The sequence below is a fragment of the Sturnira hondurensis genome, unplaced genomic scaffold (assembly GCF_014824575.4).
Source record: "Sturnira hondurensis isolate 20B ecotype Veracruz unplaced genomic scaffold, ASM1482457v3 Scaffold0009125, whole genome shotgun sequence".
NCBI lineage: Eukaryota > Metazoa > Chordata > Mammalia > Chiroptera > Phyllostomidae > Sturnira > Sturnira hondurensis.
In genome coordinates, this window is record NW_028081756.1 from 2,742,383 (window position 1) to 2,757,941 (window position 15,559).

At 39.1% G+C, this 15,559-nt stretch overlaps 1 protein-coding gene across 3 annotated transcripts in view; it reads right to left on the reverse strand.

Moving 5' to 3' along the window:
• Positions 1-5,826: 5,826 nt before the first annotated feature.
• The window catches only part of ERCC6 (ERCC excision repair 6, chromatin remodeling factor), an 89,895-nt gene continuing 80,162 nt past the window's right edge, over positions 5,827-15,559 (reverse strand). For all 3 annotated transcript variants that reach the window (XM_037056683.1, XM_037056681.1, XM_037056682.1), the window contains 6 exons: positions 15,145-15,239; positions 12,932-13,077; positions 12,163-12,846; positions 8,285-8,489; positions 7,622-7,700; positions 5,827-6,552 (listed from right to left, as the gene is read on the reverse strand). In XM_037056683.1, the coding sequence (XP_036912578.1) occupies positions 6,130-6,552; positions 7,622-7,700; positions 8,285-8,489; positions 12,163-12,846; positions 12,932-13,077; positions 15,145-15,239 (1,632 nt within the window). In that variant the 3' untranslated portion in view covers positions 5,827-6,129. The remainder of the gene's footprint in view (positions 6,553-7,621; positions 7,701-8,284; positions 8,490-12,162; positions 12,847-12,931; positions 13,078-15,144; positions 15,240-15,559) is intronic.

Sequence of the window (15,559 nt, forward strand, 5' to 3'; positions counted from 1 at the left end):
GATCACATGGAGGGTTATCAGTGGGGAGGGGGAGAGGGGAGAATGGGAGAAAAGGTACAGAGAATAAGTAACATAGATGATAGGTAGAAAATAGACAGGGGGAGGGCAAGAATAGTATGGGAAATGTAGAAGCTAAAGAACTTGTAAGTATTACCCATGGACATGAATCAAGGGAGGGGAATGCTGATATGTGGGGGATGCAGGACAGATGGGAATAAAGGGGAAAAATGGAACAACTGTAATAGTATAATCAAAAAATACATTAGAAACAAAATAGTCATGAGTATGTAAAGTACAGCATAGGGAACATAGTCAATATTGCAATAACTATGTATGGTATCAGGTGGGGGCAATCACTTCATAAATTATATGAATGTTAATCAGTACTTTAATCAGTACACCTGAAAATAATATAATATTTTATGTCAATGTAATTGAAAGATAAAGATTATTGTAACAAAGAAATGATTGTGAGTATGTTGTCATAGTGCACGTAAGCCTACGCAATCAAAAAAAAAAAAAAAGATCCACTATGAAGGAAAGCCAATGGACACAACAAAGGATGAAATACCAAGAATTTCATGTAACACAATAATTGGACCCTCTAAAACTACTATGTTTAAAATTTTAGCCATAAAAATATTCAATAAGAAGAAAGTGTTGAAATAAAATCAGGAAGGTTATGGTAGGGGGAAGAAGCGGTTTTAGAAATAAATGTTATAATTATAAAACTCAAAATTTGATGGAGAGCTTAAATAGAAAATTAGAAAAGGTTCCAGATGGATGGAAGTAGAGAAAACTAGAAAGAGGCAATATTCAAAGAAATATTTCCTACAACTTTCCAGAATTGCTGAAAAACATGAGACCTAAAATTAAAAAAGCCAATGGCCCACATGGGATAAAAATAAATTTACAAAAATCAGAGCAAAATGCTGAACTATAATGACAAAGAGACAATATCCACAAAAGAATAACTTCAAAAATTTAGACAAAATAGACAATTTTATAGAAAAATGTTACCAAAATTGACTAAATGCATTATGGACACCTAGAAATGGTTTTCAGTGTACAATTCAGTGGCCGTTAGTACATTCACAATTTTGTGCAACCAACTCTATTTAGTTTCAAAGCACTTTAATCACTTCAAAAGAGAACTGTGAACCTATCAGACAGCCTGCATTCATTCCCCCAATTTCCAGTCTCTAGTAACCTACTATCCACTGTTTCTATGGATTTGTTTATTCTGGATATTTCGTACAAATGGAATCATAAAATACGTAGTCTTTTGTGTCTGATTTCTGTCACTTAAATTATTATTTTTTAAAATTTCATTTATTTATCTCGAGAGGGGAAGGGAAGGAGAGAGGGAGAGAAATATCAATGTATGGTTGTCTCTCATGTGTCCCCCGCTGGGAACTGGCCTGCAACCCAGGCATGTGCCCTGACTGGGAATCGAACCACGATACTCTGGTTCACAGGCCCACACTCAATCCACTGAGCTACACCAGCTGGGGCTCACTTAAATTATTTTTGAAGTTTCTTGATTTTGTAATGCATATCAGTACTTCATACCTTTCCATGGCTGATTAATATTCCATTGTTTGGATGTACTACAATTTTTTTAATCCATTCATCTATAATCAATGCTTCAGTTGGCTATTGTGAATAGTGCTTCTATGAACATGGATGTACAAATATTTCTTTGAGACCTTGCTTTCAATTTTTATAGGTGTATACGTGAAAGTGGAATTGCTGAATCATACAGTAATTTTATTTCAAATTTTTTTTAGAGAATTGCCATACTGCTTTCCATAGTGGTGGTACCATTTTACATTGCCCCCAACAGTGCACAAGATTTTCAACTTTCCCACATCCTTGTCAACTTTTGTTTTCTATGCTAGTAACTATCCTAATTAATGGGTGTGAGGTGATACCTCATTGTAAGTTTGATTTGTAATTCTATAGTGATGTTAAATATCTTTTCATGTGTTTATTGGACATTTACCTCACTTCTTTGGGGAAACATCTATTTAAGTTCTTTGCCCATTTTTAATTTTTTTTTTGTTTAAGTTCTTTATATATTCTGATTAATCCCTTCAAAGATATATAATTTACAAATATTTTCTCCCATTCTGTGGGTTGCCTTTTTACTCTGTTGGTAGCATCTTTGAAGCACTTTTTAAATTTTCATAACACAATCAATTTTGGGGGGTGTCTTTGGTGTAATATCCAAATCATTACCAAATCTAATGTCAAAACTTTTGACCTGTTTTCTTCTAAGAGTTCTATTGTTCTGGGTCATGTTTCTGTCCTTTTACATTTATTGAGATTTGTTTTATGACCAAGCATATGGTCTATATACTGAAGACTGTCCCATGTGTACCTGAGCAGAATGTATATTCTAAAATTGTTAGCTAGGATGTTCTATAGAATGTTAGGTTCAGTTGGCTTATTATGTTAATAATAACATAATAAATCTATTTCATTGCTGATGTTCTACCTAGTGTCTCTAACCATTATTGAAAATGGGTTACTGAAGTCTACAACTATTGATTTCTCCATTTCTGCCAGTTTTTGCTTCGTGTTTTGGTGCTGTGTTATTAGGTGCATACATTGATAATCATTGTATGTTCTCTATGGGTTGATCCCTTCACCATTATAAAATGTCCCTCTTTATCTCTAGTAACAATTTTTAAATTTGAAGTCTATTTTGCCTGATATTAGTATTGTAGTTCAGCTGTCCTGTGCTTGCTGTTTACATGATACACCTTTTCCCGTTCTTTTTGTGTCTTCTAGTTTAGAGTGTACCCTCCTGCGAGAGTCCTGCCCTTGTTCTGGCAGGGAGTTATTCTCTAGCAGTAGAACGCTGTGGTCCTTTTCTCTAACACGTTCCCTGGGGAAACCTGCGTTTGCCATGAATCTGGCTGAGAATCTAAGTTCTGTGTCTTAGAAACAATTTGCACTTTCTCAAATTGTGCCTGGGACAGCCACATAATTTTTCCCACCGAACCTTTGAACTGGTTTCTATGCAAACAGAAACCAGTTCAAAGGTGGCAGCCATGCATTAGATAAAAAGTGAAAGGTGAGGCAGCAGAAATGTCTTTGAATGGTTTTCTGTAGCTAATTCACTACCTTTCTTCTTTATGTAGTGCTAGGTGATTTAAGTCTTCCCGTTGTAATGCTTTTGAATTATAGTATAGTCTGAGTTACTCCTCTGCTCTGACACTGTTGCTGAAGAACTAGCTTTTGTTAGCCAGATATTTGAAAGGTTGAGGGTCAAGTGATTTGGCATTTGTTTTAAATAAACATTTAAACTTAAAAACATAGTAATAAAGTATACCCTCCCGCAGACAAGTTAAGATTTTTTTTAATCCAATCTGACAATCTGTGACTGGAGAGATTTTGGTTGGATTAATTGATTCACGTTTATTACTAGTATAGTTGGGTTTATATCTGCTCCTTTATTTTTTGTTCTATGTCTCATCTTTTTTGTTCCTCATATATCCCTTTACTATTATTTTCTTTTGTACTAAATGGCTTCTAATGTGTACTGTACAAAGCTTTTAAAGTTTCCAAAATTATATTTTTATCTAAATGAGTAAGTTACTCTACAGTTAAAACCATTATACTTAGAGTTTCTTCCACTAAGTCTCTCACTCTGGGAAACATAATGACAATGTTTACTGATAGTCACACTGAGATACAGGAGGACAGTGACCTAGCCAAGGTCACAGCATGCCAGTAGGTGAGACAAGAACTGTGCTGAAGACCACCTTCGTTTCACTGCATCCTAACTTTTTACAGCATTTTCTACTCGTCAAAAAGGCTACAACTTCTCTAGCTCAGTATAGTTTAGATTTCATACAACACGATGCCCAAACTCTTTACTCATTAACTGCATTTGGACGTCAATCTCAGAACAAGGGGGACACAATTCTCTTATACACTAATAATTACAAAAATAAAAATAAAAAAGCACTTCTCAGAAACAAAATAGTCATGAATTTGACTCCTTTATGAGCCAAGTTCTCAAGTTTAAGATTTATTAACCTGTTTAAAAATCCCTTCTATGCCTTCTAGACAATGATGGCTAGGAGCATAATAATACACTCTTCCTCCTCTAAAATCTAATACATAATAAATCACCCCCCCCCAAAAAATGAACAAGCCAGAATAATTTTTAAAAAATCAGCAGAAAATCCTTGTGTTAATCCTGACTCTATGACATCTCCTACCAAAGGAGAGGGATTCTTGGCACAGCTATTTAACAAAATCTCAGAATGAAAAAGTACCATATTTTGTATGTATAGTGTGCTCCATATATAATGCACACGCACATTTTTTGGCCCAAACTTTCAGAAAAAAAAAAAGATCTTTCATTTTAATTTTTAATTCAATTATTTATTTATATTTAGATACTTGTTTTTTGTATTATAAGAGAATCTGAGCATTTGTTTTTGAACATATTTTAGTACAAGAAATTCTATGTAACAAATAATCACAAAACACAAGAACCAATATAAAGCATTTCAGGTATTATTCACGTATAATGTGCATCCATATTTTTTCCTCAAGAATTTGGGCAGGAAAGTACACTTTATACACAGCAAGATATAGTAAAACCCAAGTCCTCCCACCACAGCTTCATGTTGCTCAGCAGACACGTCCCTAAGATCCAAACCCAGAACCCTCCTCTCTGGGTGGCAGGGAGGAGCACAGAGATCTGGACAGGGCTGCTCACCTTCAGCAGGAGTATGAAATGAAAACACAGAATGAGAGGAAGGTGAGCAAAACACAGAAAGATCAGACAGAATCAAATAGCAAGCCAGAGCCCTGGCTGGTGTAGCTCAGTGGATTGAGCGCAGGCCTGTGAACCAGACGATCGCGGTTCGATTCCCAGTCAGGGCGTATGCTTGGGTTGCAGGCCAGTTCCTGGCAGGGGCCAGTTCCCTGCAGGAGATGCACAAGAAGCAACCATACATTAATGTTTCCTTCCTCTCTCTTTCCCTTCCCCTCTAAAGATAAATAAATAAAATATATTAAAAAAAAATAGCAAGCCAGAGAAAACATATTCAATGAAAAAACAAGTTGCACAGTAACAACTCTAGGAAAAAAAAATTAAGGCGAGTGAATTTAAGAAAACAAGAATTCATAGCTGAGGTCTTAACATAACGAGAAGGAATCAAGAAAAACAAGGATAAGAAAAACTGTGGGTCAAAACACCACCATCAGAAAACTACAAACACGTAACAGTTGGAAATATGCAGTGAAAAAGCAAACCTCTTAAAACACAAGAGTTATCATGAATGCAAAGGAAAAAGAGATGGAAACAAAATGACATTAAGAACAGTGCTGCCCAACATAAAGCAGTCACCATCATGAGGAAAGCAAACAATGATTACAATACAAACATTCAGTTACCTTTCATCATGGAAAGCAGGGAGGGTTGAAATGATGGTCACTATGCAGTAACGACGGTGGACCTGGCTGTGGTCTAGAGTGACGTTTGTGTGCATGTGTATTGGTTGCTTTATCTGAACATACTTTTGTTTCTGTTTATTTTTTGTTTTTGTTTTTTAATATAGCAACTTCATTTTCCTAAAGTATAGTCAGTATAAAACTGAGTACACTACAACTTCTACGAACATGTCTTACTTATTGCCAAGCTATTCATGCTTTACTAACAAAAATACCTGCCAATTTAACATCACCTTAAAAGAAAGATTGTTTAAAGGCAATTAAAATGATTCAAAGATAACATCAATCAGTTGCCTCCCATATGCATCCTGACTGGGGATGAAACACACAACCTAGGTATTTGCTCTGACTGGGAATCAAACCAGTAACCTTTTGGTGTATGGTATGATGCTCCAAACAACTTAGCCACCCAGCCAGACAGGCCCCCGATTTTATAACATAATGCACAGTACCAAAAAAAATTAACCCAAGTACTTTGAAAACTTTTAAGTTACAAAGAATTTCTTCTTCCTTAAAGTTTTAATTATGAGCTAGCTATCACTCAAAGTAAACATCAAATGCAGCCAACCTCTGTTGACAAACATGATGATTACTAATTAATCAGAAATTTCCATTAGAGAAGTCAATTAAAAGTTTAGAAATTAATGTTCATCAGCAGTACTCTGCCTTGAGTTTCCAAATCCCTTCACCACCAGAAGTTCTATGAAAAGTGCAGAGGTTTCTCAATAGTTCTCGAAAGACACAAGACTGTGAAACTGATAACTTGGATTCGAACTCCTGCAGTATCTCCTGAGTACTGGCCTGGCCATCCACGCGGGCCTGAAAAGCAATGAAGTTCCTCATTTCCACCAGCAGGTCATCATGTTCTGTGGTGGAGGGCGGTGGAACAGAAGTCTCTTGAAGGTGCACATTTTCACTTTCTAGCCGCTCTGGCAAAATCAGGTGGTTTCTAGCTCTCATTTTAGCCAGCAGTGAAGATGAAGTGAGGGCCCCGGATGAGGACTCTGCATCTTCCCCTTTTCCACTAACATGCTCAGAAACATTATCTTTTCCGTTCTTCTTCATGATGCTGTCCTGAAGAAAGAGGACCACTGCATGGATACATATAACATCTCATATACGGGCCCACTAATTTCCCCAAAGGTTCTGAGGGGCCTTAAATAACACATGTACCCAGGCCAGGATGGGAAAGTTATAGTGAAAGAGTATCTACCACAGAAGGAAAGCAGAGTCAAGCACTTAAATCTACCCAGTCCAAAGAACATTTCCTTAAAAAACAAACAAACAAAAATCCCCTCCAAAACTACACTAGTCACTTGGTCACCATTCTGGGTGATGAGGATGGAGGGAGAGCCAAGTGGCTGGGGAAAAGGCTTCCAGAGGCAGCTTCTAGGAAACTGCCTTTAGAAGGAATAAGTTCTGTGGGCTTTTCCTGTTCTTCCTCCCAAATTTACCCTGATCTAGGTTGGTACTGTGGGTAAGGAACAATATCATAGGTGCACTTCTTCTTCACTTTCAAATCATTTTATTCTTTACTACTTTAATACCTCATGTGTTTCCTTAAAACAACAAAGGTTCTCTATTCTCATGTTCATATTAACCTAAAATAGGAGTCTGAACCTGGGACTTTTCAAGTTATATCAGTAACATAACCCTTAACCAGCAAAGGCCAAAGAGAGTGTTGACTCTGGCCTAGTAGTTACTCTTAGGGCACTCAGGGAGAGATGGGCACATGCTCTGGCAGCTAGTGAATCACAAACATTCAAGGCAGTCTTCTAGACCTTTACTCTAGAAGGCAGTGGTCTTTAAAACTAGCATTGAACCTCTGGGTGGGGCAGACTATATGGGCAATGACTCACATGTCACCCATCCTTGTATTAACTTTCTTTCCCCCCCACCCCCATATTAACTTTCTAAGGGCAAAAGAGATTCTGCTGCCGATCTTGGGTTAAAGACTTTTTCTTTTAGGAAGTTAGCTGGCCCTTTTACATTCAAATAAAAGTGCTTCATAAATCAGAGCACTGAGCACAAATATCAGATGTCATTATGGCAACATTTTTTTTCACATCATAATTGGGTTAAATTTTCATGACAATTCAATCAAGTGAGTCTCATGTGAAAAGCAGACAGGCCATCATACTACCTGGCACTTCTCCTTTGGAGAGGTTGAAGAAAGATGCTGCACAGAGAAGCTGGAATTCCTTTTCTGACCAAATCTACTCCTAAATGGAAAAGAATCAGAGTAAATAAAATGTTTATTTTTGTGGCTTAAGAGATGAAATGTCCTTTCAACAACAAAACTCTTACTGGAAAAATTTTCTTCCACATGATTCTTCTTTCATAATCACAAACTGATTCCTCTACTTTATTTTCCTGGGAAGTAACTGCTCCATCTGGAGTAAGAACCATTCAAGACCCTTGTTTGCCATATGATGAAAACTACCCTCAATCCTAGGCAGGAAAATCCTTCCATAAGAGTAGACTGAATAGGATAGCGATTACTAATTGTTAAAAACTAGCCAATCATCTTATAAAGGTTTACCGTGATTCTGAATCTTATTATTTTTAACATCATCTCTTAAACAAATCAGATCATTTCTCCTTCCCCTAAAAAACTGGCTTTGAAAAAGCAGGGTATGCAACCAAGAAAGAAGGTAAGATTACAAATGTGTTTCCCCATGTAATGCAAATTGGCTGATCTAATTCCTCCTTGAGACATTTTCCACTACTGCATATAAACAGGACAAGTATCCATATCAGCTCTGACTTTACTCCAAGCCTGCATGGTAGGACAGTAATCTCTTACTTTATTCCCACTGGTGCACCAGAAAACCCTCTGTGGCCAGTCCAGGTGGGCACACCAGACACTGATCCCAGACACCGCTGACGAGAGAGTCTCAGTGCTTTCAGAGCATCCTGGGCCACACGATTGGCCTCTGCCTCCACCAGCACATAATCTGGACTGGCTCCATCCATGATGGTATCATGTTTCAGGACACTGTGCACACCAACTAGCAAGAACAAAGGAAACAGGGAATGTGTTATTTCAGGATGTAAACAATCACAGTTTCTTTCTCTGTATAGTCTAGCATGTTGTGGGTAGAGAAAAATAATGAATACTTTAGCTGCTTATTTACTGAGACCCAAAAACTTTACAAATGCTATTGCAATTTATCTTCATCACCATCTTATGAGGGATGAACTAGTACTATCCCTGATTTACAATTATCAAAGCATAATTCTTTCATCACTTCAACATAACCTCTTCCCACCTATATGGAAAATTTGAAACCTTCTATTAATAAATTTTTTTATTTAAGGAAAAAATATAAACCAGAATTATAGAATTCCTAAAATGTAATGACCATGAAAACACCACATAACAGAAGAATTTAATGCAGTTATCAATGGAGAATGCATAGGAACACTTACATCAGACTTCCAGCCAAGATGGAGGCATAGGTAGACACACTGTGCCTCCTTGCACAACCAAAATAAGTACAACAAAAACTTAGAAACAAACAAACAAACAAAAAAAAACCAGTACTGACAGAAAATTGAACTGTATGGAAATCTTACAACCAAAGAGTTAAAATAGACACATTCATCCAGACTGGTAGGAGGGGCCCAGTTGGGCAGCTGGATGGAGAGGGGCTGTGGCAAAAAAAGTGATGGCTGAGCCCTGGCTGGTGTAGCTCAGTGGATTGAGCTCAGGCCTGTGAACCACAGGATTGCAGTTCGATTCCCAGTCAGGGCACATTCCTGGGTTGCAGGCCAGTTCCCAGTGGAGGACTCACGAGAGGCAACCATACATTGATATTTCTCTCCTTCTCTCCTTCCCTTCCCCTCTAAAGATAAATAAATAAGATCTTAAAAAAAAAAAAAGTGCTGGCTGGTGGACCCCAGGTACATAGTCAGTGGCCCAGGTGCACAGGCAGCGGCTGTCAGACTCTGGGTACGGGGTGGCAGCAGGCAGACCCAGAGAGATGGCTGGCTGCCCAGGTGGTCCCACATTCATGCGCAGATAAACCAGGCAAAATTGGGGAGTGAGGCAGATTGTACAACTCAGGGCTCCTGTGTGGGAAAAGAAAGCCTCAAAACACCTGTGGGGGTTGAGGTGCCAGGAGAAACTCCTAGCCTCACAGGAGAGTTCACTGGAGAGACCCACAGGGTCCTAGAACATACACAAGCCCACCCATCCAGTAATCAATAACAGAAGGGCCCAGTTTGCTTGGAGGAAGTGGTGAAATGGAGTGAAATCTGGCAGAGTGGAGCAAGCATCATTGTTCCCTCTGTGACCCTTGCCCCACATACAGCGTCACAACCCAGCAACTAGGTTGACCCGCCCTGGCAAACACCTAAGGCTCTGCCCCTCACTACATAAGAGACACGTCAAGACAAAAAAAATAGCCCAAATGAAAGAATAGATAAAAGCTCCAGAAAAAATACAACTAAGCAACAAAGAGATAGCTAACTTATCAGATGCAAAGTTCAAAGCACTGGCGATCCGGATACTCACGGAATTGAGCATCCTGATGGCAAATTAGATAAAAACCCGAAGGCTACGCTACGTGAAATAAAGGAAAATGTACAGGGAACCAATATTGATGGGAGGGAAACTGGGACTCAAATCAATGGAGTGGACCAGAAGGAAGAAAAAAACAACCAAATAGAAAAGAAGGAAGAAACAAGATTTCAAAAAAATGAGGAGAGGTTTAGGACTTTCCAGGACATCTTTAAACGTTCCCATGTCCGAATTATAGGGGTACCAGAAGGAGAAGAGGAAAAGCAACAAGTGAAAAAGTTATTTGAACAAACAATAAAATAAAGGAGAACTTCCTCAATCTGGCAAAGGAAATAGACTTCCAAGAAGTCCAGAAACCTCAGAGAGTCCCAAAGAAGTTCACCCCAAGGAAGAACACACCAAGGCACATCACAATTACATTACCTAAGATTAAAATGAAGGGGAAAATCCTAGAAGCAACAAGAGATAAGGCAACAACTACAAAGGAGTTCCCATCAGACAAAAGAGATCTTGCAGGTAAGAAGGGGCTGGAAAGAAGTATTCCAAGTCATGAAAGGCAAGGACCTACATCCAAGATTTCTCTATCCAACAAAGCTTTCATTTAGAATGGAAGGACAGATAAAGTGCTTCCCAGATAAGGTCAAGTTAAAGGAGTTCATCATCACCAGGCCCTTATTATATGAAATGTTAAAAGCACTTATCTCAGAAAAAGAAGATAAAAAACATCTATAGTAAAATGACAGCAAACTCACAATTATTAACAACCACACCTAAAACAAAAACGAACTAAGCAAACAACTAGAACAGAAGTGGAGCCACAGAAATGGAGATCACATGGAGGATTATCAACAGGGGAGTGGGAGGAGGACAGAGGGGGAAAAGGTACAGAGAATAAGTAGCATAGATGGTAGGTAGAAAATAGGGGGAAGGCAAGAAGAGTATAAGAAATATAGAAGCTAAAGAACTTACAAGTATGACACATAGACATGAACTAAAGGGGGGAAGTGGGTGGGAAAGGGTGTGCAGGGTGGAGGGGAGTGAAGGGGGAAAACGGGACAACTGTAATAGCATAATCAATAAGTTACATTTTTTAAAAAGAACACTTACATCAATAAAAATGAAAGATAAGAGAACTAAATTTTCAAGTCAGTTTTATAACAATTAAGCGAAAAAAATCAACAAAACACAACAAAAACAAAAGCACAAGGAAGAAAGTAATGAAGATAAGAGTAAAAATTAATAAGGTAGAGCACAACCATGGATCTAATTAACAAATCAAAATCCTGGTTTACTGGGGGGGAAAAAGACACACCACTAGCTTACTTTAATCAAAGAAAAAATCAGAGGGAATATACAAAATTAAAAATGATAAGGGGGAAATTATCTTGAAACAGAAGCAAATTTAATAAGGTATTACAAGTATTTTGTATGTCTCTATGAACTTGAAAACTAGACAAAACAGATACTTTCCTAAGAAAACAGACCAGTGACTGTAGAAAAAAGAGAGTTAACAAGTTACAAGAGAGCATCAGGCCCCGAAGGCTTCTATCTGAAATGCCTACATAAGTCTGCCTTCTTGAACAAAGAACCATAAACAGTGAACTTCACATCACAGTGAACACAATGACTGCCCAGGTCTGAAAGGAATGGCATTCCCAGGGGTGACTAACCGCAGGAGTACCTATCCTACAGGGTCCTGAGCAATTATTGAGTCTGCTTTCCCGGTTTTTCACCATTAATATTAGCTATCAGCTTTCCTGCTTCGAGAGTGCCTGCCTCTGGACATATCCCTGGTCTCTTTTCCCATGATTTTACTTTAATCTCCTGTGGCTGGAAAATCAGATAAATATAGCAGGCAGAGAAATTTTCTGAATGTTTAGATAGCACAAATCCATTTAAAGCATTGTATTGTACCCCTCCTGTAAGTGGTTTTAAGTTCTATTGTTCTCCAAAGTTTCAAATTGTCTAGGTCTTTAAAAAAAAGAGAGGTGAATATGATTTTTTAAAATGTCAATAAATTCCAAATCTTCATTTTAGGAGAAAAAATACTTCCAGTGGAGAGCCCTCTCTGCACTGTCAGTATAGGCTGCTATTGCTAAAAACAACTTATTCATGTTCTGTTCCTAAGACACCTGTGGCAAATCTAGCAAAAGGATTACCTGATTTTTTGAAAAGCTTTTCTAACACATAATCATCATTGCTCTGCTCCTTATTCTCACTTTCATTTTCACTGTCTTGCTTCTGGTACTGCCTTTTCTTCACTAGGTGTGGAATTCGTATCCCTTCAAACTTGGCATCTCTGCAACACCTAGAGCTCTTAGGCTTTTGCTTCCTTCTCAGAAGTTTCTCTTGGGTCTCTTCTGCCACACTATGTTTTGTTTTTGACTTGTGCTTATAAAAATTCTTTTCCATTTGTTCATTCTCCCAAGGAGGTTCTGTTTGAACCTGGCAGCTTTCTGTTTTATCAGAAAGGCCCTGTTTTTCATCGATGCTTTCCTCACCAGACATCCTGTCCATTTTACTGATTCTTGGAGAATTTGAACACTCCCCATTTCCACTTAACACGGATGAGCCCTCCAGCTGAGACACTGCATCTGTCTCTTCTCTGGTTAGATTCGTAGATGTTTGAGGGGCATCTCTCAAAGGATCATCTCGATTAGAAGTTACTGCATTTCCATTAGATCTAATAGCTATAGATTTCTCTTCAGATGATGTGCCATCATTTGCAAATACGTTAGAATCAGGGAACTTTTTGCACATTGGAATGTTATGCTCTGTTCCAAAGGTCAGTTGAAGTTTTCTTTTTAAATGGCATTTGGGTGTTTGAACATCTGAACCAGTTCCTATAAAAGGAAAAAAAACACTAATGTTACATTACATAATTCTTACATAACTTATTCCTTTAAGTTAAATGACTTTATATAATACCTGCAAAAATAGCACTTGTTTCAGTGCTCTGGGATGCATCAGGACTAGTCAGACTAAACAGCTCATAAAGATCATTGGACTTGAAAAATCGCCGTTGCTTTGGATCCTTGAGCACTCTATTTGTCAAGAACTGCTTGAAGATTTGTCTAAAAGATAAAAATTAAACTAGTATAAAACAATGCTTAGCTCTATCTCAAAATTCTAATTGTAAAACAATGTAAGAGAGACATGATAGCTGCAGCTATGCAGATGTCTAAATAATCCCCAGAACTTGTAGCCTTGGAAAATTACAATTCAGGAAGTACATAAAACATCAGGTGGTCTCCCGTATTTCACTGACTCTAAGATACTTTATTATTATCCATACCCAATGGGTGTTTGCAATTTCCAAGATTCATCACATTTTAAGAAACACCTTGTCACATGCATTCAAATGACTCATACTGTTTCTAAGCCGAAAAGAGTCAGCCTCCAGACCCCTAGACCAAGTGTTCCCTGCCCTGCCCTAGGCAGAATCTTCCTATGATGGGGCTGAGGAAACTCTTACCTGAGCTTTGCAAAGTTTTCACTTGGAGCTGTCTCACCAGCTTCCACCTGCTGATCCACACTCTATGCTAGACTACCATACCATTGTCACTCTTGCCCAGATAGCTCTACGAGGTAGCCCTGCCTTCTCCTCCTGCTGGTCGCTTATTCTCTTGGCTAAGGCATCTCTCTCAGAGGAAGCTCTCCCCATCAGGACTCAGCTTGCCTCAAGCACTTTCACAGCAGGCCCTGAAGAACATGAGTCACCCCAAGAGTAGGCCAGAAGAGGGTGGGAAGAAGGGGCCTCCTCCTATGAGCTGGGATAAGGTCTAAATAAGGTCTTCAGCAGAGGAAGGGGAGAAATTGGCAACATCTCCATTCTACTGTTGAAGTTATCCTTACTTAAATCCCCTACTCTTTACAGAGAGAAAGATGGAGGAAAAGACAGGTGTCCTGGTCAGCCTTTCTCTGTGGGCATCTGAGCCAAGGCTATCAGAACACCCCTACCTACCTGCTATGTATAAACACCAATATGTTAACATTTTAATTCTGTCACTTCTTAAAATTGTTCTGAACAAAGATGGCACAACATAGTAGGTAGGAACATTTCTCTCAAACAATATGAAGTTTAAACATCAGCAGTCCTTGCAATTTATTAAGGTGGAAAATGACCATGTTCAAAACATTTTTAAAAAACTCATAATCACCTGGCTGGTGTAGCTCAGTGGATTGAGCGTGGGCCTGCGAACCACACAATCACGGTTCGATTCCCAGTCAGGGCACATGCCTGAGTTACAGGCCAGTTCCCGGCAGGGGACACACCAGAGGCAACCATACATTGGTATTTCTCTCCCTCTCTCCTTCCCTTCCCCTCTAAAAGATAAATAAATAAAATCTTTAAAAAAACCCTCATCCTGGCTGGTGTAGCTCAGTGGATTGAGTGTGGGCCTGTGAACCAGAGGATCGCGGTTCGATTCCCAGTCAGGGCACATGCCTGGGTTGCAGGCCGGTTCCTTGTAGGCCAACTCCCAGCAGGGGATGCACGAAAGGCAACCATACATTGATGTTTCTCTCCCNGCGAACCACACAATCACGGTTCGATTCCCAGTCAGGGCACATGCCTGAGTTACAGGCCAGTTCCCGGCAGGGGACACACCAGAGGCAACCATACATTGGTATTTCTCTCCCTCTCTCCTTCCCTTCCCCTCTAAAAGATAAATAAATAAAATCTTTTAAAAAACCCTCATCCTGGCTGGTGTAGCTCAGTGGATTGAGCGTGGGCCTGTGAACCAGAGGATCGCGGTTCGATTCCCAGTCAGGGCACATGCCTGGGTTGCAGGCCTGTTCCTTGCAGGCCAACTCCCAGCAGGGGATGCACGAAAGGCAACCATACATTGATGTTTCTCTCCCTCTCTCCTTCCCCTCTAAATATAAATAAATAAATAAAATCTAAAAAAAAACCCCTCATAATCAGCCATTTAATTTAGTAATAAAAATATAAAATCAAGAATTTTTTAAAAACTGCATTATTCCTCAAGTTATAGCAACTGCTGTTCCAAGACAGAAAGATTTCTTAAAAACAATGCTTAAAAAAAAAAACCTCCTTGTAACCCGGGCAGTGTACTTGTACACCCTGCACACACCACAGCTAGGAGGTCAGATGTCAACCAAGGGGTGGGCAGACTGACCGGTGGTAAATCTTTTCTTCAATGGTGCCTGCAGTCAGAAGCCTATACACTGTCACCTGCTTCTTCTGGCCGATCCTCCACGCTCGCTCCCGAGCCTATGGCAGAGAAACACAGCTTAACAAGGGCCCTTCCCACTTCAAGCACTGTTGAAAAGAGAGAGATAACTTGTTGCTTCCTTCCACTCCCAAAGTTAAAATTGTCCCGTAAGGCTAAATACATCTAAGGCCTATTAAGGAAGATAAACAGGCATGTGACAAAGAGAGACTAAAATCTCTAACAAACAATGAGTATAATGTCACATACTCCTTTTACCTCAGATCTAGAGATGGATGCTGTGAACAAACTGCTGGAACTCTTCCTGTCTGTGATACTGGAGAACATCTTCCATGTGCTGAAGACTAAGCAACAACCCAGA